The sequence below is a fragment of the Mytilus californianus genome, unplaced genomic scaffold, assembly GCF_021869535.1.
Source record: "Mytilus californianus isolate M0D057914Y unplaced genomic scaffold, xbMytCali1.0.p SCAF_4, whole genome shotgun sequence".
NCBI lineage: Eukaryota > Metazoa > Mollusca > Bivalvia > Mytilida > Mytilidae > Mytilus > Mytilus californianus.
In genome coordinates, this window is record NW_026262690.1 from 74,577,075 (window position 1) to 74,599,583 (window position 22,509).

The window sequence follows — 22,509 nt, forward strand, 5'->3', positions numbered from 1 at the left end:
GAATTATTCATCTCGTGAATATTCATTAGTAATTTGCATATTAATCTCAGTGTGTATTTTTGAAATCTCATTGTGTAATTAACAATTCTCAGTGTGTGTTTTTCAATTTATTTTCTTCTCAATGTGTCTTTTTTAAAATCTCAGTGTGTAATTTTAAATTCTCAGTGTGTGATTTTCATTTTTTTTTTAAATCTCAGTGTGTAATTTCGATTTCTCAGTGTGTTATTTTAGGTTCTTACATCTCAGTGGGATTTTTTTAATTCTCAGTGTGTAATTTTTCTCGAAAAAATGGTTTAAACATAGTTTTGACGAGAATGGCTTGCCATAGTAACTGTCACTTTTCGCGTAAGAACGATAAATTTAAATATGTCAAGTATTTAGTGTGTTTAACTTGAGGGGCAGGATGTACGTTTTTATATATAGACGAATAAGTGATATATAGCATTTAAAATTACATATATTCGTAGAAATGAAGAAAACCAAAGACAAAGTTCTTAAAATGGACAGTAAAATTGAAGAAAAGGAGGATTTTTCCGTCGAGAACGGTAAGTAAAGTTAAATCACCAGAAGCATGAAGAAATCTACATATAGTATATAAGAAATAGTGTAAGTAAAGCAAATAGCAGTATTTTTAGAAGAGGCGATACATATTTTACGTCAACATCCCCGCTTCATGAAAGTGGTTTGGTCCATTTGTTTGCTCGCTCGTCTACAAATTATATCCACAACTAATTTTTTTAAATTTGATCAAATTTATCTGGTTTTCAATGAATCTTTCAGAGAAATCTTTTAGGTTGACCACAGCAAAACTTTTGAATTATATTGGTACTGTATGAATATGGGCTATATATACAATGAAAAATAAGTCATTCGTCTCACATTTTATCTGCATTGTTGTTTAATTTGTTAATATTCGCTTGCTAGGTAATAATTAATGCATTGTTGTTGCTTGAAGTACATAGCTTATCTAAATATCTAACTAAATTTTGGGAAATGGTTCCTTATGTGTATTACTGTATTACAAAACCTTATGATCTGTGAACTTTAATAGCTTCATTACTCATCAGTAACACGTTATACTTGTATGTTGTATTCACTTATTAATACATGTATATAAAAATAAAGAAGTCATTAAACATGATTTTCTCGTTTCACATGGGATGTTTGTCTATACTTCTCGTTTCTCGTTTTTATATAGATTAGACCGTTGGTTTTTCCGTTTGAATGGTTTTACACTAGTAATTTTTTGGGGCCCTTTATAGCTTGCTGTTCGGTGTGAGCCAATGCTCCGTGTTGAAGGCCGTACCTTGACCTATAATGGTTTACTTTTATAAATTGTAACTTGGATGGAGAGTTGCCTCATTGGAACTCATACCACATCTCCCTATATCTAATCAATATGATAAACGTTCCTGAAACTGCTACCAAAGAATTGAAATAAACATATAGACATCTAAAGGACAATATAAAGGCTAAAACAATAGACATGTGGTTATATAATATATACAATGTAAATTGTTTACATAATATGTTAATATGAAGTCATCAGAGTTTAATTTATTCTGTAAAGGTTAGACAATACTTCGTCATGTTTTATGAAGATTTAAAGCCCAAGGCGTAGCCGAGAGTTTTAAATGTTCATAAAACATGACCAAGTATTGTCTGACCAATTTAGAACATATTCACACTTTCGGGTGACCTTACAAAATTATCCTTTCCCATTGTAATATTCAAACCTTAATAAGAATTCACTTTTTGTAATGAAGTGTTAACTAGGTTTAGAATATAGCAATTTGAAAGTACTCTTGACCAATGAAATTGTAGAATTGGATGCCTCTTAATTGTGAAGAATGAATGTAAATCATGTTCTTAGTAAGGGATTATCCTATCATTTATGTCTATTTACAGTTCATAACAAAGAGTTTCTATAAATGAGTTACAACTGCCCCGAAGCACATTTATCAGATTGAAAGGATTTATCACACAGTGATTGAAACTGACTAAAAGTTGAATTGTGAAACAAACAAAAATCTCAAAATAAGTTGAAGTTTACTGGTGCAGTAAAATTGGTACCGTGAATTTTATTATGAAAATATTAATAACTTCAAATTACTATAAAATTAAACAATACCAAAGCAATGCAAAAAAAAAAATTCTTTCAGATAAAAAATAACCTAAATCTTATTGGCTGTGAAATAAAATTTAGTTGTAACTCAAATGTATTAATTGATTTAAACTGTTAATAAAAAAGGATAATTCCTCACTAAAATATTACATGATTTACATTCATACTCACAATCTGGAAACATACAATTCCTACCTTTTCTTTCTACTGTTGTGTCACCTTATATCTTTAACGCATTTATTTTTTTAAATATTTCCCAAATGATAAGAAAGTCCTCACATCACTAAAACTTATCCATAAATGACATGCCGAAAAAGGAAGTCATGCAACAATTATAAACATTGTACTGACAATGAAACTAATTCTTGAATACTAGTAGATCATTTGAGCCTTGAGCACGTTACAATATTCTAAGTTTGTAAGACAATGATAATCCCTTACTTCATGATAAGTACTCGCTAACGCTCGTACTTATTCATGAAGAAAGGGATTATCATTCTCTTACATATACTAACAAAACGAATGTATAACATAGGTAATGATCATTTCAATGGATGGAATGAAATAGCACTGACAAAGTTTTGTGAGGACAAAAAGGATAAATTGTTCAAACATTGAGTTTTTCTTCTGCTTCAGATAAAATGTAATACTTATATACCTTAAATTTCTTGATTTTAAAAAGCACACAATATTATATAAATCAGCTTTTTGAAATTTGTATATTTTTTGATAATTAAAAAACTCACTCTATAAATATTTGAATTACTACCATTCAACATCAGATGCTTACTTTTAATGATGAATGTACATGTATTGTGTTTTTTTTTCGAAAACAAATCCTTTGCTTTATATATCAGCAGTCTGACATTGTTTTCTATACTGCTATCAAAATTGAATAAAATATTATTTTAACTTCATCTTTGCCCCCATTTCATTTTTTGTTTTAATTTATATATGTACCATGATAAACATTTGCAAAATTTAAAATGTTTTTTTTTATAATTCTATTCTCTTTCATCTTTAATCAGTAGGCTATTTTCCAAAGGAAAATGCCTCAGGGGATTGTACACTTCGTTAGTGTAGTTATTAAGAGTTCACTTTCTTAATTAATCTACAATGAAAAGTCATTCATGTAAAGCATTTTATAGTGCATGGAAAGCCATGTACTATGAAAATTAGAAGGGAAAAAACTGACTTTTCATTGGACGAGAAGGGGTGAGTATGTTCTAATAATGGTTCTCAATTCGGTTAAGTAGGTGATCAATACATTTGATGTTTGTGAAAACAATAACGAGGAATGAATAGTATGGCAGTGAAAAGTTTTAAACTCATTGTTTGTCGTACAATTCTGTAATAGTTATCCCATGAGGACGCGGTGTGAAAGTGTAGGATAACCCCGACGGCCGGAGGCCGGAGGGGGATCTTACACTGACACACCAAGTCCGAGTGAGATAACTATTTTACATCCCAGCTCTTCTAGACTATATGAAAAAACATATACACTTCATAACATCTAGTTCAGAATGCCGTACAATAATTATAATATACTTTATATATAACTATATAGTATATACCCTTTATGAGCCCCGGATACAACGTTAAAATATGTTAAATTAACAGTGATTTTGTATCCAGTCGTCCCGGTGTAGGGGTATGAATCGTGGTTTCTTATGCTAAAGGTCTTTAGTTCGATCCCCGCTTAGAAACTGGAAATTTAGTGGATTTTTACTACATAATTTTGAAAATTGTATTAGTCTTTATTTCGATTAATTATTTCTAAGTTTTACTGTATGCTCGACATTCCCGCCAAAATGTTACAGAACAAAAGAAAGCATGCAGAACACAGAAACTCAAGGTAGGGTGATCAGGTAGGGGTGATCTGAGTCGTAGGGGTGATCCGACTCAGATCACCCCTGTTAGAACAAAGGAGCTGGGATGTAATTACAGTTTTGCTTCAACATTACTTGGTTACTAAGTAAACTGCATCTATTCTTATTGAAGAACATAAATGATAACACAGAATAATACTGTGAAATCAGCCTTAATTCTGACCAACATATAAAATTGACAATGAGGCTCTTTTAAGAACAAAACTTAACGACAAAAGACATGTTTTTTATTTTTCATTTGTGAACTCTCCATTTTATATGTAGCAAAATTCATCCAGGGTGTGCATGTGGAATATATATATATATCAATCAGTTTCATAACAAGACTGCCTTGATAGAGGGTAACTGTTTACATGAAAGATATTGAATCAAGAGTTTCAAATGGTAAATCTAAGTCATCCATCATGATTTAGTTGATTGTTATGAAGTATTTTTGTCACAGATGACCACGAATGTGTTTCACTTAACTCGTAACTCCAATCCTTTTTTTTTCTTGAGTATGAAATTACCGAATGATTAGATGTTTGTATAATCGGACTTACATAGATAAAAGAAGATGTGGTATGAGTGCCAATGAGACAACTCTCCATAGGTCAAAGTACGGCCTTCAACAAGGAGCCTTGGCTCACACCGAACAGCAAGCTATAAAGGGCCCCAAAAATGACTAGTGTAAAACCATTCAAACAGAAAAACCAACGGTCTAATCTATATAAAAAACGAGAAACGAGAAACACGTATGAACCACATCAACAAACATAACTGTTTAACATGTGAAACCTTTACAACATACCTGTCGAACCACATGTGTTCATTCAAAGTTTGTAGTGGGGTTGGTGTAACTCAATCTCTAGTTTTCTGTGTAATGATATGTTACAATTGTCTGTCATTTCATGTTTTCTTTTTAATTTTTAGCCATTATGTTGTCGGTTTACTAAAACTGTCGCCATGGTATGTTCTGTCTACTTATACGTATACCCTTTGCATAACTCTTTGAAAATGTCTGGGATTACTGCAATTTTATAGTGTCTTATTGTTGACGTTTGTTGTTGTTGTTGTTGTTGTTTTTTTTTGTTGAATAAATCGGAATTAATTGCTTCATTTCACTCATCAAATTCCTCTTGATTCGTTTAACTCTTTCAGATTATGCCATTGGCAAGCTTAAGGGATATATAAATATATTTTCTCCAATAAACAGCTTGGTCAGTATAATTTGTGATGTAGCTCTTTTCCGTCTTTTTAAACCAGTAAGATCTTCATCATAAAGAGGTAACATCTAGAATTCCATTTTATTTTCAGAATCAGTCTGTTCCTATTGTATCCTACAGTAACACCAAAACCATTGCACCAACTCGTCTTATATTTACAGCCCCTCTGGTCTTGTTATTACTGTGATTCAAAACATAATTTAACATGAACATCTCCGAAAGGTGATATCTCATTACTCTAAGTTTAGAGAACCCAAACACATCAATTAGAATCATAACTTCAAAACAATTATGGATTCCATTGGGGACCACGCCAGAACATGGGCTAAACGAGATGAAGTTGAACTGGACACTTTGTCGGAATGGGTTAAAGCAATCAGGTCTCTGATAAAACGTCGAACCGAAAATTGAAAAACTGTGTAAATGATCGACCAAAGTCCGAATTCAAAGAAAAAGAATCTGTGAAATGTTTATCATCTCTTCACGATAAATATGTTCCTGAAGACAAAGCTTCAAATGATATTGTTTGTGTTTGTAAATCGTTCAACTACAAGTGTCTTGTAAAAGAATTAGGAATAAATGAACACTCAGGTAATCCCAAATACAAAAACATATTTGACACGGATGATATATTGGCGAATCATAAGTCCTTCATGGCTTCAATGAATATAACATTAGATTGACAAAAAATCCGTCCGCAGTGAAAGAAGGTCTTCAGAAATACTGTGAAACTGTTTACTCGCGTAGTGGAATTAACCATATGAGGATTCTAAAAAAAATGTAAAGAACTTCTTGGTAATCCTAAATCTCGGTCTTTCCCTAAAACTAATTCTATCAAAACCATTGATTTTTCAACCCTTTATACCCTCTTCTTATTTTCATGTGAGTCGGTGTTCCTTCAGACACTTGTCAAAAACAAGAATTTAAAGAAGCCAGATCATTTAATTTTACATTCAGATATATTGATGATGTTCTATCCATACAAAATCCAAACTTTTCTGATTGTTTTCCATTAATATATCCTCCAGAACTAGAATTAAAGAAATAATAGACATAGCTTCCTCAGCCTCATTTTTAGACTTATACCTCGAATTTGTCATAAGCGGTCGTCTCAGTACCAAAATCTCTGACAAACGAGACGATTTTAATTATAAAATTATAAAGTTCTCCCCACCTTAACAGCAATATACCAATTTCACCTTCATAGTGAATATATAGTTCCCAACTAATTCTGTATTCAATAGCTTGTAGCTGCTACTCAGACTTTATAAAACGTCACCAGTGTCTGAGTAGAAAGTTGATGAACCAGGGTCATGTCAATTTTCTAAAAAAAAGTTCATCTGAAGATACCAAGACCTTGTTGATCAATATTCCGTATCAACTTCACAAATAATACACGATGGTCTTGAAGTATAGAATCTCGGTACTGACGTTGATATAGATGTTTTTATAGTAATTTAGATTATCACACAATGTTGACTGCTGTACCCAATTTTTTACAATTTTACCTTTTATGTCTGGTTGTTTTTGCTCACACATTGTTATCAATATAATGGAATTCTATGCGACTCTCATACAAGTGTGAGATTTAGCTAGCTATAAAACCAGGTTTAATCCACCATTTTCTACATAAGGAACTGCCTGTACCAAGTCAGGAATATGACAGTTGTTTTCTATTCGTTTGATGTGTTTGAGCTTTTGATATTGTCATTTGATAAGGGACTTTCTGTTTTGAATATTCCTTGGAGTTTGGCCCGTATTTTAGTTATTTTACTTTTCATATGATATATTTTTTTCAAAAAATATGTTTCCCATATGATTTCATTTCCTCTGAAGTTTCTCTTTTTTTAAATTAACGTTAAATATTCTACATACATGTGCTTCTAAAAATAACCAGACGTCTAGTTCTATATGAAGTATTTTATTTTCAATTGCTTAAAATCAACAAAAAGACAAACACTAGAAATAGAATAGGTAAAGAAGTGAAAACATTCAAACCATTCTAACGAACCATTTCGTTGATAGAACAGAGGTTCATTAATCTATACTACTAAAATAACGAGGTCCAATTTGTTAGCTGGCATGACGTAAAAACAACGAATCAAAGAATTCAACTTTATATATAACTAATATAGGACAATGGTGTTGATTAAAAATTACACCATTTCAGGCCCTTTTCTTTTCCACATAATTAATATTTCCAAAATGTAACAAGTTCCGGGTCGAATCCGATACCAATACCAATAGATTAGGTCTTCTTCTTCCCTTTGTAAAATCCTCCGTTATCGGAGCACCCCTGCCACATGGTATTAAGTTCCCTTAATTATAATACTGCTAATTCAACAATAAAATAAAAAGAATTAAAATACTACAACAAAAAAGGTATTTATCCTGCAATCGACCTTTCTACTATACTAATGCAGGTGTACAGATAACACGAAGCGATATACGTATACTAGACGTATATAGTCTCCTGGTATCTTGATTCTGTTGCGAGCGAAAGGTAATGTCAAATTACTGTTTACGTCACAGTTCAATTTGGGGTCCTCATTGCGGTCTGGGGTTAAGCCATGTCGATTTCTTTCAAAAATAAATTCAACAATTGGGATGGAAAAAAAATGTACAAAATTAATTGCAGGATAAAGACAATAACTGTTTAGTGTCTTTAAATATCAGCTGTATTTGTACTCGGCTCGAAACAGGAGTAATAGCTCGCTGAAGCTCGCATTACACCTGTTTTTCTTAGCCTCGTACAAATACAGCTGATATTTAAAGACACTAAACAGTTATTGTCTATATACATTTCATCATAAAATATTATTGTCCTAAAAATATACAGAAATGTAAAAACCGTAATTGAATACTATTAACACCTATTAGTGCAAGTGAATTAAAGTCCAAGCTACCCATAAGCCGTAGGTACTTTAATTAAGTCACAGATCCGCGATGTCGTGGGTGTGTTAAGTATGTATATATAAGAACCAATATATGTTTTTAATTTCGCATCTTTCATCTAATGCATTTATAGGAATAATATTCACTTTAGATAACTCTTAAAATATTTTTTTTTACCTTTTTATGTTTATGTTTATTTTATTTTAGACGCAAATTCACATGATATATAGATAACTTCAAATATGACTATTTACTACACACTATACATGTACTTGCTTGCTGTCATTCGGTCATCAGTCACTGTGAATATATATAAAAAGAACAACATTGAAGTATATGCTTCTTTTTTTTTAAAATTCAGACAAACAAACCGGCACATATAATTCAAGAGAAGATAAAGATCAAGACGAGGAGCATGCATCGAGTTTAAAGAACAAAACAACTGAAAGTCCATTTGAGGTAAACATTTAAATGAAAACTGTCAACATACATATTATTTCAGCTTGTTAATTTCACCAGAGACATAATATATATGTCTCTGATTTCACCAAAGACAGGATAGATATGAACTTACTTGTACATATCGTATTCGTCTGTTACGTAAGACTTTTCTTACCTTTTCATCTAAGTTAATAAGTTGACTCGATTTATTCCTATCAACTAAATATAAATAATACCACAGATACACTTCAGTCAGTTTCGTTTTTGTCGACATTAGGGAAAATCAAAATTTACAGAATGAAGACTTTGAAATAATTATTAAATGTTTTATCTTAAACTGAATATGTTGGTGACTGTTTATTTCTCTGTAAAAGCATAATAAATAATTTTAGTTTGTTATGCGTGTGACATATTACAGATATGAGTGGTTTATTAATATTTAAATTTCTCGTAAATCACTTTGAATATACAAAACATGCAACAAAATATTTTAGGTAATTGCAAGATCATGTACAAAATTGTAATACTGCTATTTATGATGAAATTAATTACAACCGCTGGGTCTATGCCACTGCTCGTGGAGATTTTAAAAACATCAACCGGATGTACTATGGTATTCCATGACGTACATACTGAAGGTACTACATCGGTTTACTGCGGATTAATATTTTTGTGTAGAAACTTATACTCCATTATTTTAATTTTCCATTTATTTGATAATATCTATTTCATTCATTACACTTAGTTCATCACAATATTAACCTTATTATAAATGTATGTTCTGAATTAAATTCAAAAAACAGATTTTGGCGGTTCTTAACAACTGCTTAATTATTTTAAAAAGATATAAAGTCACGTTACAAATTGTATATATCATATATTTAGGAACGTAATACAGAAATTGCAGATTCTGGAGTAGAACAAACAGAAGTAAATACAGTTCAGTGGTTGCATGGAAACATAGAAACACGGTACATTGACAATCATGGATTTCAACACATATTTATGTTTGACTCGACAAAGACAGCTTCTTTAACACTGAAAATAAGGTAGTGTACCTAAACATAATGCAATTTTAAATATAAAAGGTAATTTTCCATCGGATTTTAAAAAACTACCAATTTGTTCCATAATAAAATGATTAATTGATTGTTTGATTATTTACTGTCGCATCAACACAGAATCGATATGTCGCGAGGAGCTATTTGGGAAAGCAAATGTGTTAAAAAGTCCAAAGTCTCCACAACAGAACATGAACGAGAAAAGTAAAAACATCCAAGGCAGCTTTACAAACAACAAGAGTATACATATATTTATGTTCTGAATTTAGTTCAAAGCAAATTTATGCGGCTCCTTACAACTGCTCAATTATTAGAAATGATATATATAATCTTGTGAACTAGATATAATACTATATATATATAGAACGTCTAGAAAATGGTCAACAATCTTTCTTATGAAGGTTGTCAATCCTCAATCTTAAGGCCTATTAGCACAAATTGTCTCGAATGTGCAGGTTTACTCCTTCGTGCATTATGTTCAATTATTATCTCTGTTTTCATTTTAAAGGGTATGCGCTGGTTAAGATTGGGATGAGGAACTACAGTATCAAATTTCTCAGTTCTGTCGACATAAATTGCCACTGTTAGTAGTTTGGCTTTAGTCTCTTCGATGTTCTCGCCTTCTAGTCTGGTTAATATGGTTGATTAGTTCAGGTTCCGAATCCCTACCTCTTTGGATATTTGATGGATAATATTTTTTCGTACGTTCTCATAGCAAGGACACTCCAAAAGAAATTGGTGAGGTGTTTCGGGTGCTCCAAAGTTGCATGACGGCGTTGGTTTGGTCTTTTCTTTTCTTGTAGTAGTTTAGTTCAGTGTAGCCAGTTCTCGGCGAATATGCTGAAATGTCTCTAAGTTGGGAAATCATACAGAATTGAGTGTTTCATAGTTCATACCTTTTCGTATAAGTCCCTTCCTCTCTCGTATATTTCCCATCTTCTCTGCCATTTTCTTGCTGTTCTTTTACAAGCTGCTTGTTTGGCGTCCTGTAATGTTATGACGTTATTCTCTGGTCGTAGTTGTTTTGCTTCTTTTGCTGCCATCTTTGCAAAGATGTCAGCGTCGTTATTACCGGTTATAATGGCATGTCCTGGTGTCCACGAGACTTTTACTTCTAGACCTTTTTCTTATTTACGACAGTGTAGCTATTTCGGGCCCAGTTCATTGTTAGAAGTTCCACAGCACTTTGACTGTCAATGAAAATTTTGGTAATCTGTATGGCGTTGTACAAGTGTTTAGTAATGCAGTACTTAAAAACCATGAGAAATGCTACAAGTTCTGTCAGTAGAACGGACCTTCTTGTGCCACAGGCCTATGTTGTCGTACCAAAAGTTAAATGTGCTCGGCGTAGTTAACTACTCATGCTCCACAAGGTCATGGATTCCGTAAGCATGATCCATCTGTGAACGATACTGCTCGTTCTTGCGTGCAATCTCCAATGAGTTGCTTGAAAATTTCTTGTCAAGTTCTTGTTACTCTCTTGTCTTTGTTTTTGAGTCGTCTCATCCACTCCAGTATAAAAGTCTGACCTATAATGGTTTACTTTTACAAATTGTGACTTGGATGGAGAGTTGTCTCATTGGCACTCATACCACATCTTCTTATATCTATTGTTTGGGTCATTTGAATTTCGTCTAGTCTGTATGTAAACTCAGGTTCTATGGGGTTGATTTTTATACGACCGCAAAAAAATTTGCGGTCGTATATTGGTATCACGTCGTCGTCGTCGTTGTCGTCGTGGTCGTCCGAAGACATTTGGTTTCCGGACAATAACTTTAGTATAAGTAAATAGAAATCTATGAAATTTAAACACAAGGTTTATAACCACAAAAAAAGGTTGGGATTGATGTTGGGGGTTATTGTTCTAACAGTTTAGGAATAAGGGGCCAAAAAAGGGCCTAAATAAGCATTTTTCGAGTTTCTAGACTATAACTTGTGGAACGGTGTATGAATCTCTCTGAAATTATACCACAAGTTTCCATACCACAATGGATGGTTAGGATTGACTTTGGGGGGGGGGGGGGGGTTATGGCTCAAACCGTTTAGGAATTAGGGGCAAAAAAGCACAGGCACTTGTCTCAGAATTTTTTCCCCCTGTATACCTTAATTATTTATATTAAGGTATATAGGATTTTTTTTTCTGAGACAAGTGCCTATGTATTATATTAAGGTATATAGGAAATTTTTTTCTGAGACAAGTGCCTGTGCAAAAAAGCGGGGAAACAAAGGTTTCCTGGTTAATGGACAATTTAAAAGCAGTGTAAGGGAGGTAATCCAAACACATTTGAAGTACAATGTTGTGTATGTTTGGATTACCTCCCTTACACTGCTTTAAATTATGTATAAAGAAATTTTGTATTGTCTTGAGATGATTAGCTGTCAATTTATTCTTAGAAGTTACTATTAAAGGAATATTAATTTTAGCAATGATTATGTATGTCATTTTCTATTTTAAGACTTTTATGATGTATTTAAATTGGTAATTATGGTTGCAAACTCCAGTGGAAATTTGACTTGAGATTATGACCATATTTTGAGGGAAAGAATTTTTTTTTGGAAATTGTGGAGGGCAATTTTTTTTTCTTTTCATTTCAGATTTCAGAAATTAAAAAGAAAATTTCTTCAAATATTATTTTTTTTTGCACAAAAAGGGGTAAAAAAAATTTTTTTTTTGGGGGGGTGGGGGGGGGGGGTCAATACGCAACAGCATTTTTTTCGGGGGGATCAATACGCAACAGCATAGTGTATTTCACAAAAGCCAAAAAAAGGGGGGGGGGGGGGAGGGGTCAATTCGCAACAGCATAGTGTATTGTACAAAAGCAAACAATTGAATATAAATTCAAATCATATAACCAATTCTAAGTTCTTTGACTACAGTTATTCGGTGTCAGATACCTATTATGTGTCAAATATTTAATTACAATCAAAATTCAGACCTGTATCAAGCGCGAATATTGTGTCCATTTTTGCCCCAACTGTTCGTGGTTGGACTTCTGCGGTCGTATCCAGCTGCACTCAGCGATGCATTTTATTTTATGTTAATCTCTGTTTGTTTGTCCATGTCTACTGCTTGGCTTCAGGCTTTGTCCCTTGGTGTGGGATGTTTGTCATAGATTGCATTTCTTTATACCTCAGAAGTTGTTGTTTGATTGGTTTTGTTTGGATTTGGATTTAATCTTTGTTATCTCTTTTATGGTTGTTTGTTTCAACCTTAGGTCTATCAGCTTTGCTCCGGCATCTAATGCTTTTCTGCCACATTTTGTAGGTATATCTCTATGTATAGAATTTATGCTTTTTTAAAAGATACTTATTTCGGTTTTGTCCATGTTGATGTCTACATTTTTGTGCCCATTCTACTGCCTGCGTGATGTCATTCTTCATTCTATCCTTAAATTCTGATATCTGATCTGGTTTAGCAGTTTGCCAGAATGTTCCATCGTCGGCGAATTTAGTGTAGTCTCTTAGGATATCCCCCAGTTAGTCGTTGATTAAGATGTTGAATAATGAGGGCTGATCCTTGAGTCAGCCCTATACTTGTTTCTAATTCTTCGCCTACATAGTTTTCAAAGATGCACCTTGCTATTCTGTTATTTAAGAAATCTTTAATCCAGGCCCATGTTTTTCCTCCAATACCTAAGTGATATAATATCACTAATAGTCCCTCTTGCCAGATAGAATCATATGCCATTTGTTGGTCGATAAGTTGTGCAAGTGTGATTTCTCCTTTATTAAATTTTTCTATTGTGTTTTGGATATAAGTTTCGTGTGTCTTCTTCCCAAAACTACTGAGCCATTTAAACCAATAGACAGAATAATCTGTCTCTCGTGTGTTTATATTTGTCAAAAAAATATGTTCTTCAAACTTTGCTTTGCTAAGGTTCCCACTTAATGACGAAAATATATGTGATCAGCAGCTTGATCTTGATGAGCTGTAACTTGTAAGAACTTTTCGAATCGGGAAGACATCTAATACCTATAAATTTGATGAACTTGATATTTTGATCCAATGCTTCTAAACATAGAACCTCATTCACAGTGATAAGCACTTTTCGGACATCTCTCATACCTACCGCCCACTTTCGATACTTTGTTTACCGAATGAAATACCGGTATGCTTAGCAAGACAACGCTTAAAATTCATTTTTATGTCTAATGTCAAAACTCGTAGAAAACAAATAGTTTGTATATTCTTTTTCTAAATAGTTTGTTTTTATTGCAGAAATGGGGATCAACTTCTTGCTATAAACGATGACGATGTTACAGTACTGCCCAATAAAGACGTCGTGGAACTCTTAGAAAAAATACCTTTAAAAACCAATACAACAATGGTACTTTTATTTTTACAATTATTTTACGTGTCGCTTCTCACTTAGCATCTTTGTATATGATATATATTATGTAACTATTGTCAGTGTTAAAAGTTCTATTACGTTTTAAAATGAGAAAACCATGAAAATAAATAACAAAAAAATTAATGAACTCAAAACAAGGGCGATTCTTTTATAATACTGATACACAAACATACCTTTGTATAACAAACAAAATAGCCCTACGCTGATCGTCATTTCGCTTTTTGTTTGCCTTTGCTTAGTATTATTAGTACTTTAGTAAGAAATCCCCGAAAAGCATGATTGTTCTTAAGAAAAACAGTTTTTGTAAAACAAAAAAGTACAACTGAATATTAATGAATATAACTATATATATATATGTATTGTTAGACTTACTGGAGACCCTCTACAAACTGTGTCACAGTTGTAAAGTTTTGCTTATATTTATCTGGAGGTAAGTATCAACAAACGATCCTTTACAAATAATCAAAAGAAATAAAATTACAAATATGAAATAAGGTGATGTGGTATGTTTGTATATGAATCCACAAAACGTACACCTAAACAACTTTAGCTCACTGTTTAAATCAACAATGATTAAAACACATACACAAACAGTACAATCAGTTAAAACACGATAAAAGGCCACAACAGGACAAATTGTGAAATAATTCAAACGAAAAAATAACCCAACTACCTTAAAAATCATTATAAAAAAAATAGGATGTGCAGTATTAATATTTATTTTGCTTTTGTCGTTTTGTCTTAATGCTTAATTATTGATGAACTAAATGCATAATTGACATATATGAAATGTCAATTTTTATTTCGAGCATACATACGTTAATGTTGCATAAAACAGTCAGATAAGGTCTAAATTAATCTACAATTCCAGAAGCACGTTACTTTGTGAACTTTCCATTTCTATGTAGCAACATTCCAGCATTGCCTGCATACGGAGTATATATCTCTCAGTTGATACGATATTCCAGGGCTTGTACTTCCAATCATGATTTCCTTGATAGAGGATTGCTGCTCACGAGGAAGCTATTAAACCAAGAGTTCACAGTGGTGAAGTTTAAATCATCCCTTCGTAAGTTTTACGGACGCCATCACGAGTTGTTTGACCGTAATGGAATATCCGTTTCACAGTTGTTAGCGGATATGTTCCAATTGTCGTAACCACAATCCCGTCCCCCTTTTCCCGAATATGACCTACCGAATAAGACTTATTACCGGGTTTGTAATAACATGGGCAACACGACGGGTGCCACATGTGGAGCAGGATCTTCTCACCCTTCTGGAGCACCTGAGATCACCCCCAGTTTTTGACGGGGTTCGTGTTGCTCAGTCTTTAGTTTTCTATGTTGTGTTTTGTGTACTATTGTTTGTCTGTTGGTCATTTTCTTTTTTAGCCATGGCGTTGTCAGTTTATTTTCGACTGATAAATTTGAATGTACCTCTTGTGTCTTTCGCATCTTTTTTGTGCGCACATAACTCGACTCTGACTTGTGATTACTACGACTCGGTTAGTCTATGACATGACATCAAACAGAATAATAATAGTGTTTAAACAAAACTCATCAAAGATACCTGGCTTATAATTTAATTCGCAATGCTGGAACCATGTCTCAATAAGACTCATCAGTGGCGTTCAAATCGAAACAGTGTGAAAACAAAATCAAACACAAAATCAAACATGATAATAAATTGTAAACCATATAATTCAGCAGTGATTATCTAGATTTATTGAATGCTTTTTTTTGTTTCCACTAATTTCAGAAATAATTCGGGCACGTTTCATTGATGCGTCTACAATACCAGTGGGACCAGATTGGAGCAGAAATTTGTTCCGCGTTGTTGTTTTCAATAAAACAGGAACACATATGTTTATGCAACACTTAGAAATTCAGAGTAATAGAATTGTTATTAAGGAACTATCATCACCTGAACCGGGTAAAAAGGCATGCGATTTTGTTGAATGTAAGTATAACAAAATTATGCAGTTATCTTGTTTGTGTATGTGTGTGTGTATTATTAATTTGAAACTATATTCATGTTTCTTTTATTTTTTAAAATGAATTAATTTTAAATTTAAAAAAAAACATATTTTTATCCAACGCAATCATAGGTTTGAACGTTGTTTTCAATTTAGACTTGTTTATATTTTTTCGTTTGGGCTTGTATTATATTTGCCTTAGGGTTTATATAATCAGTTCATCCTATTTTGACTCCTCAAAATTCAAGAGTCTATCCTAAATTGAGGTAAATTGTTGGGCTTTCCAAATACCGTTTCGATTCCTAACATCACTGAAGAGACATTATTTGTCGAAATCCGGATATGGTGTACAAAAACCTTTGCACCTTTTGTTTGTGGTATATCATCTTTTCTGCAAGTTTATTGTTTTCTGTTTAGTATTAAATTTCAAATATAAATCCATTTATTACATCGGTGATCCGTTTATTTGGCAATCGCCAATGGCAGTCAGCAGGGTTTAAGAACATTTGTTGTTCGACCTGTTAGTCAAATGCGTTTTGTAAAATATACTTTTTCACTTTTTTGGTCTTTTGGAAAATGTTGTTTGTGCTGTATTTAGACCCCTCTAACAAGAAATTTGTTTTGAATGCACACGTATAAAAATTGCGGTTTTTATCCAACGCAATCATAGGTTTGAACGTTGTTTTCAATTTAGACTTGTTTATATTTTTTCGTTTGGGCTTGTATTATATTTGCCTTAGGGTTTATATGATCCGTTCATCCTATTTTGACTCCTCAAAATTCAAGAGTCTATCCTTAAATGAGGTAAATTGTTGGGCTTTCTAAATACCGTTTCGATTCCTAACATCACTGAAGAGACATTATTTGTCGAAATCCGGATATGGTGTACATAAACCTTTGCACCTTTTGTTTGCGGTATATCATCTTTTCCGCAAGTTTATTGTTTTCTGTTTAGTATTAAATTTCAAATAAAGATCCATTTATTACATCGGTGATCCGTTTATTTGGCAATCGCCAATGGCAGTCAGCAGGGTTTAAGAACATTAGTTTTTCGACCTGTTAGTCAAATGCGTTTTGTTAAGATATACTTTTTCACGTTTTTGGTCTTTTGGAAAATGTTGTTTGTGCTGTATTAAGACCCCTCTAACAAGAAATTTGTTTTGCATGCACACGTATAAAAATTGCGGTTTTTATCCAACGCAATCATAGGTTTGAACGTTGTTTTCAATTTAGACTTGTTTATATTTTTTCGTTTGGGCTTGTATTATATTTGCCTCAGGGTTTATATAATCAGTTCATCCTATTTTGACTCCTCAAAATTCAAGAGTCTATCCTAAATTGAGGTAAATTGTTGGGCTTTCCAAATACCGGTTCGATTCCTAACATCACTGAAGAGACATTATTTGTCGAAATCCGGATATGGTGTACAAAAACCTTTGCACCCTTTGTTTGCGGTATATCATCTTTTCCGCAAATTTATTGTTTTCTGTTTAGTATTAAATTTAAAATTAAGATCCATTTATTACATCGGTGATCCGTTTATTTGGCAATCGTCAATGGCAGTCAGCAGGGTTTAAGAACATTTGTTGTTCGACCTGTTAGTCAAATGCGTTTTGTTAAAATATACTTTTTCACTTTTTTGGTCTTTTGGAAAATGTTGTTTGTGCTGTATTTAGACCCCTCTAACAAGAAATTTGTTTTGCATGCACACGTATAAAAATTGCGGTTTTTATCCAACGCAATCATAGGTTTGAACGTTGTTTTCAATTTAGACTTGGTTGTATATATATATATATATATATATATATATATAGGCGTAAAAAGATAATTTTCACATGTGCAGATATATATATTCATAAAATAAATAGTAAAATAAGTAAACAAGTTAACAGTTCCAGTTCTGTTAACTTGTTTACTATTTTTAGTATTTATTTTATGAATATATATATATTTATATATACATTTCAGACTTTATACACAAACATAGTACAAATGCATGTGCGTCGTACTATTTTACTATATGCGCATACTTATATTGCTTAACAGAAAGTATACGAATAACATGAAAACCACACGTAGATAGTTTGACGAACAGAACCATTATAGTTCATAAATATAAATAAATCACAAAATCCCAACTAAACATATTTGTACGTTTAGTTAATGGTTTGCTTTTTGTCCAATTTATCTATTAATATACATACGTACTTAGATTAATAAATGTACTTATAAAATAAAGAACACCTCGAAAAAAACTGTTGAATATAAATTCTGTTTGATTACAGGATACACCTTAATACATTTTTTCGTATTTAGCCATTTGAAAATTAGAAACTTTTCGATGGGAAATATTAGAGTCATTTGGTTTTATGTGAAAAGCATTTATTTCATTAAACAAAATATTGATAGAGGTACTTCTGAAATGTAAAATAACTCTTGGACTTCTTCGAAAAGCAAAGTTCCTTGAATGGTCTGTTTACCTTCGGTTACTGTTACGATGATTACCCTTCCCTGTAATCTCATTACAATATATTTATATAGTATTAAGTTATCAGAGTGATTTAAAAAAAAACATCTTTCGATATGGGATTTGCTCATTGTTAAATGACCTGTAACTGTTTGCATCTTTGTCCTTTGGTTTATGGAAAGTCATTAACACTTATACATACCCAACTGCCTTATTTCAATAGTATTGCGATAAATGTGGATGTATTTATTTTTATTGCAGTCGTTACAATTCATTTGTCAGTATTATATTTCTTAAAATACATTAATTACACATGCAAACAAATGATTTGAGCAATTAGTGTTTTACTAATGTATATATATATATATATATATATATATGGTCTAAATACAGCACAAACAACAATTTCCAAAAGACCAAAAAAAGTGAAAAAGTCTATTTTAACAAAACGCATTTGACTAACAGGTCGAACAACTGATGTTCTTAAACTCTGCTGACTGCCATTGGTGATTGCAAAATAAATTGATCACCAGATCTAACAAAATGGATCTTAATATTTAAATTTAATACCAAACAGAAAACAATAAACTTGTGGAAAAGATAGTATACCACAAATATGAGGTGCAAAAATTTGTACACCATATCCGGATTTCGACAATTAATGTCTCTTCAGTGATGTTAGGGATCGAAACGGTATTTGGAAGGCCATATAATTTACCTCAATTTAGGATATACTCTTGAATTTTAAAGAGTCGAAATAGGATGAACGGATCATATAAACCCGAAGGAAAATATAATACAAGCCCAAACGAAAAAATATATAAACGTCTAAATTGAAAACAACGTTCAAACCTATGATTGCGTTGGATAAAACCCGCAATTGTTATACGTGTGCATGTAAAAAAATAATCTTTGTAGAGGGTCTAAATACAGCACAAACAACAATTTCCAAAAGACCAAAAAAAGTGAAAAAGTCTATTTTAACAAAACGCATTTGACTAACAGGTCGAACAACTGATGTTCTTAAACTCTGCTGACTGCCATTGGCGATTGCTAAATAAATTGATCACCAGGTCTAACAAAATGGATCTTAATATTAATTTAATACCAAACAGAAATCAATAAACTTGTGGAAAAGATAGTATACCACAAACATGAGGTGCAAAAATTTGTACATCATATCCGGATTTTGACAATTAATGTCTCTTCAGTGATGTTAGGGATCGAAACGGTATTTGGAAGGCCATATAATTTACCTCAATTTAGGATAGACTCTTGAATTTTAAAGAGTCGAAATATGATGAACGGATCATACAAACCCAAAGGAATATAAAATACAAGCCCAAACGAAAAAATATATAAACGTCTAAATTGAAAACAACGTTCAAACCTATGATTCCATTGGATAAAAACCGCAATTTTTATACGTGTGTATGTAAACCAAATTTCTTGGTCGGGGGTCTAAATACAGCACAAACAACAATTTCCAAAAGACCAAAAAAGTGAAAAAGTCTATTTTAACAAAACGCATTTGACTAACAGGTCGAACAACTGATGTTCTTAAACTCTGCTGACTGCCATTGGCGATTGCAAAATAAATTGATCACCAGATCTAACGAAATGGATCTTAATATCAATTTAATACCAAACAGAAAACAATAAACTTGTGGAAAAGATAGTATACCACAAACATGAGATGCAAAAATTTGTACACCATATCCGGATTTCGACAATGAATGTCTCTTCAGTGATGTTAGGGATCGAAACGGTGTTTGGAAGGCCATATACTTTACCTCAATTTAGGATATACTCTTGAATTTTAAAGAGTCGAAATAGGATGAACGGATCATATAAACCCGAAGGAAAATATAATACAAGCCCAAGCGAAAAAATATATAAACGTCTAAATTGAAAACAACGTAACCGCAATTGTTATACGTGTGGATGTAAAAAAATTTCTTTGTAGAGGGTCTAAATACAGCACAAACAACAATTTCCAAAAGACCAAAAAAAGTGAAAAAGTCTATTTTAACAAAACGCATTTGACTAACAGGTCGAACAACTGATGTTCTTAAACTCTGCTGACTGCCATTGGCGATTGCCAAATAAATTGATCACCAGGTCTAACAAAATGGATCTTAATATTAATTTAATACCAAACAGAAAACAATAAACTTGTGGAAAAGATAGTATACCACAAACATGAGGTGCAAAAATTTGTACACCATATCCGGATTTCGACAATTAATGTCTCTTCAGTGATGTTAGGGATCGAAACGGTATTTGGAAGGCCATATAACTTACCTCAATTTAGGATAGACTCTTGAATTTTAAAGAGTCGAAATATGATGAACGGATCATACAAACCCAAAGGAATATAAAATACAAGCCCAAACGAAAAAATATATAAACGTCTAAATTGAAAACAACGTTCAAACCTATGATTCCATTGGATAAAAACCGCAATTTTTATACGTGTGTATGTAAACCAAATTTCTTGGTCGGGGGTCTAAATACAGCACAAACAACAATTTCCAAAAGACCAAAAAAGTGAAAAAGTCTATTTTAACAAAACGCATTTGACTAACAGGTCGAACAACTGATGTTCTTAAACTCTGCTGACTGCCATTGGCGATTGCAAAATAAATTGATCACCAGATCTAACGAAATGGATCTTAATATCAATTTAATACCAAACAGAAAACAATAAACTTGTGGAAAAGATAGTATACCACAAACATGAGATGCAAAAATTTGTACACCATATCCGGATTTCGACAATTGATGTCTCTTCAGTGATGTTAGGGATCGAAACGGTGTTTGGAAGGCCATCTACTTTACCTCAATTTAGGATATACTCTTGAATTTTAAAGAGTCGAAATAGGATGAACGGATCATATAAACCCGAAGGAAAATATAATACAAGCCCAAACGAAAAAATATATAAACGTCTAAATTGAAAACAACGTTCAAACCTATGATTGCGTTGGATAAAAACCGCAATTTTTATACGTGTGCATGCAAAACAAATTTCTTGTTAGAGGGGTCTAAATACAGCACAAACAACATTTTCCAAAAGACCAAAAGAGTGGAAAAGTATATTTTAACAAAACGCATTTGACTAACAGGTCGAACAACAAATGTTCTTAAACCCTATTGAACCAAAAAAGTGAAAAGGTATATTTTAACAAAACCCATTTGACTAGCAGGTCGAACAACAGATTTTCTTAAACCCTGCAGACTGCCTATATATATATATATATATATATATTTCGAGATAATCTGTACCGATGATGATCATATTATAGCCTTAGAAATGATTGTGATGAGGTTTATGTCACCAGTTGTGTCAATCGGACGTGGATTCTTAACAATGCTAAAGATCTACTATAAAACATTTAATCACAATCTGTATCAGTTTGCAATAATATCAACACCTTTGATTTTTCTACACTCTACATCCCTTTTCCCATGCTCAATTGAAAGATCGACTACATTCTTTCGTAAAACAATCATTTTTCTACACCAATCGTAGATACAAATTATGTGCTTTAGGTCATCAAAAAAAAAAAACTTTGTTAAGGATCACATTGGTCCAAATACACAGAAGAAGATATCATAGAAATGACTTTTTAATCGACAACATATTTGTTCAGTTTATTTAATTCATTTCAAGAGAAACTTGAAAAAGATTACTTTAGCTGTATTTGGCAAAACTTTTTGGAATTTTTGGTTCTCAATGCACTTCCACGTTTTTATTCGAGCGTCACTGATTGGTCTTTTCCAGACGAAACGCGCGTCTGGTGTCCAAAATTGTAATCCTGATATCTATGATGAGCTTATTTATATCGTTCAGCAATATTCCTAATAAATCATAAATGTTTACTTATTCGGCTTATATTTTAGATGTTTTATTTTACTTATTGTGCACCCCTACAGGCCGACTTGTGTTTAAACTGATATACTGAATAGTGTGCTAGTGACCTAATACGATATATATGAGCGAAGCTCGAATCCTCATATGGAATTTACTGACCCCATATATATCGTATTAGGTCACTAGCACACTATGTAACGAATGTATCTTACCGACTATCTT

General features: G+C 32.4%; 1 protein-coding gene across 1 annotated transcript in view; it reads left to right on the forward strand.

The window, feature by feature from the left end:
• The first annotated feature begins 351 nt into the window (after nt 1-351).
• Nucleotides 352-22,509, forward strand: part of LOC127738526 (uncharacterized) — a 28,208-nt gene continuing 6,050 nt past the window's right edge. Inside the window, exons 1-6 of the mRNA XM_052249809.1 lie at nt 352-545; nt 8,476-8,573; nt 9,441-9,604; nt 13,836-13,944; nt 14,335-14,398; nt 15,727-15,927. Of these exons, the coding sequence (XP_052105769.1) occupies nt 470-545; nt 8,476-8,573; nt 9,441-9,604; nt 13,836-13,944; nt 14,335-14,398; nt 15,727-15,927 (712 nt within the window). The 5' untranslated portion in view covers nt 352-469. The remainder of the gene's footprint in view (nt 546-8,475; nt 8,574-9,440; nt 9,605-13,835; nt 13,945-14,334; nt 14,399-15,726; nt 15,928-22,509) is intronic.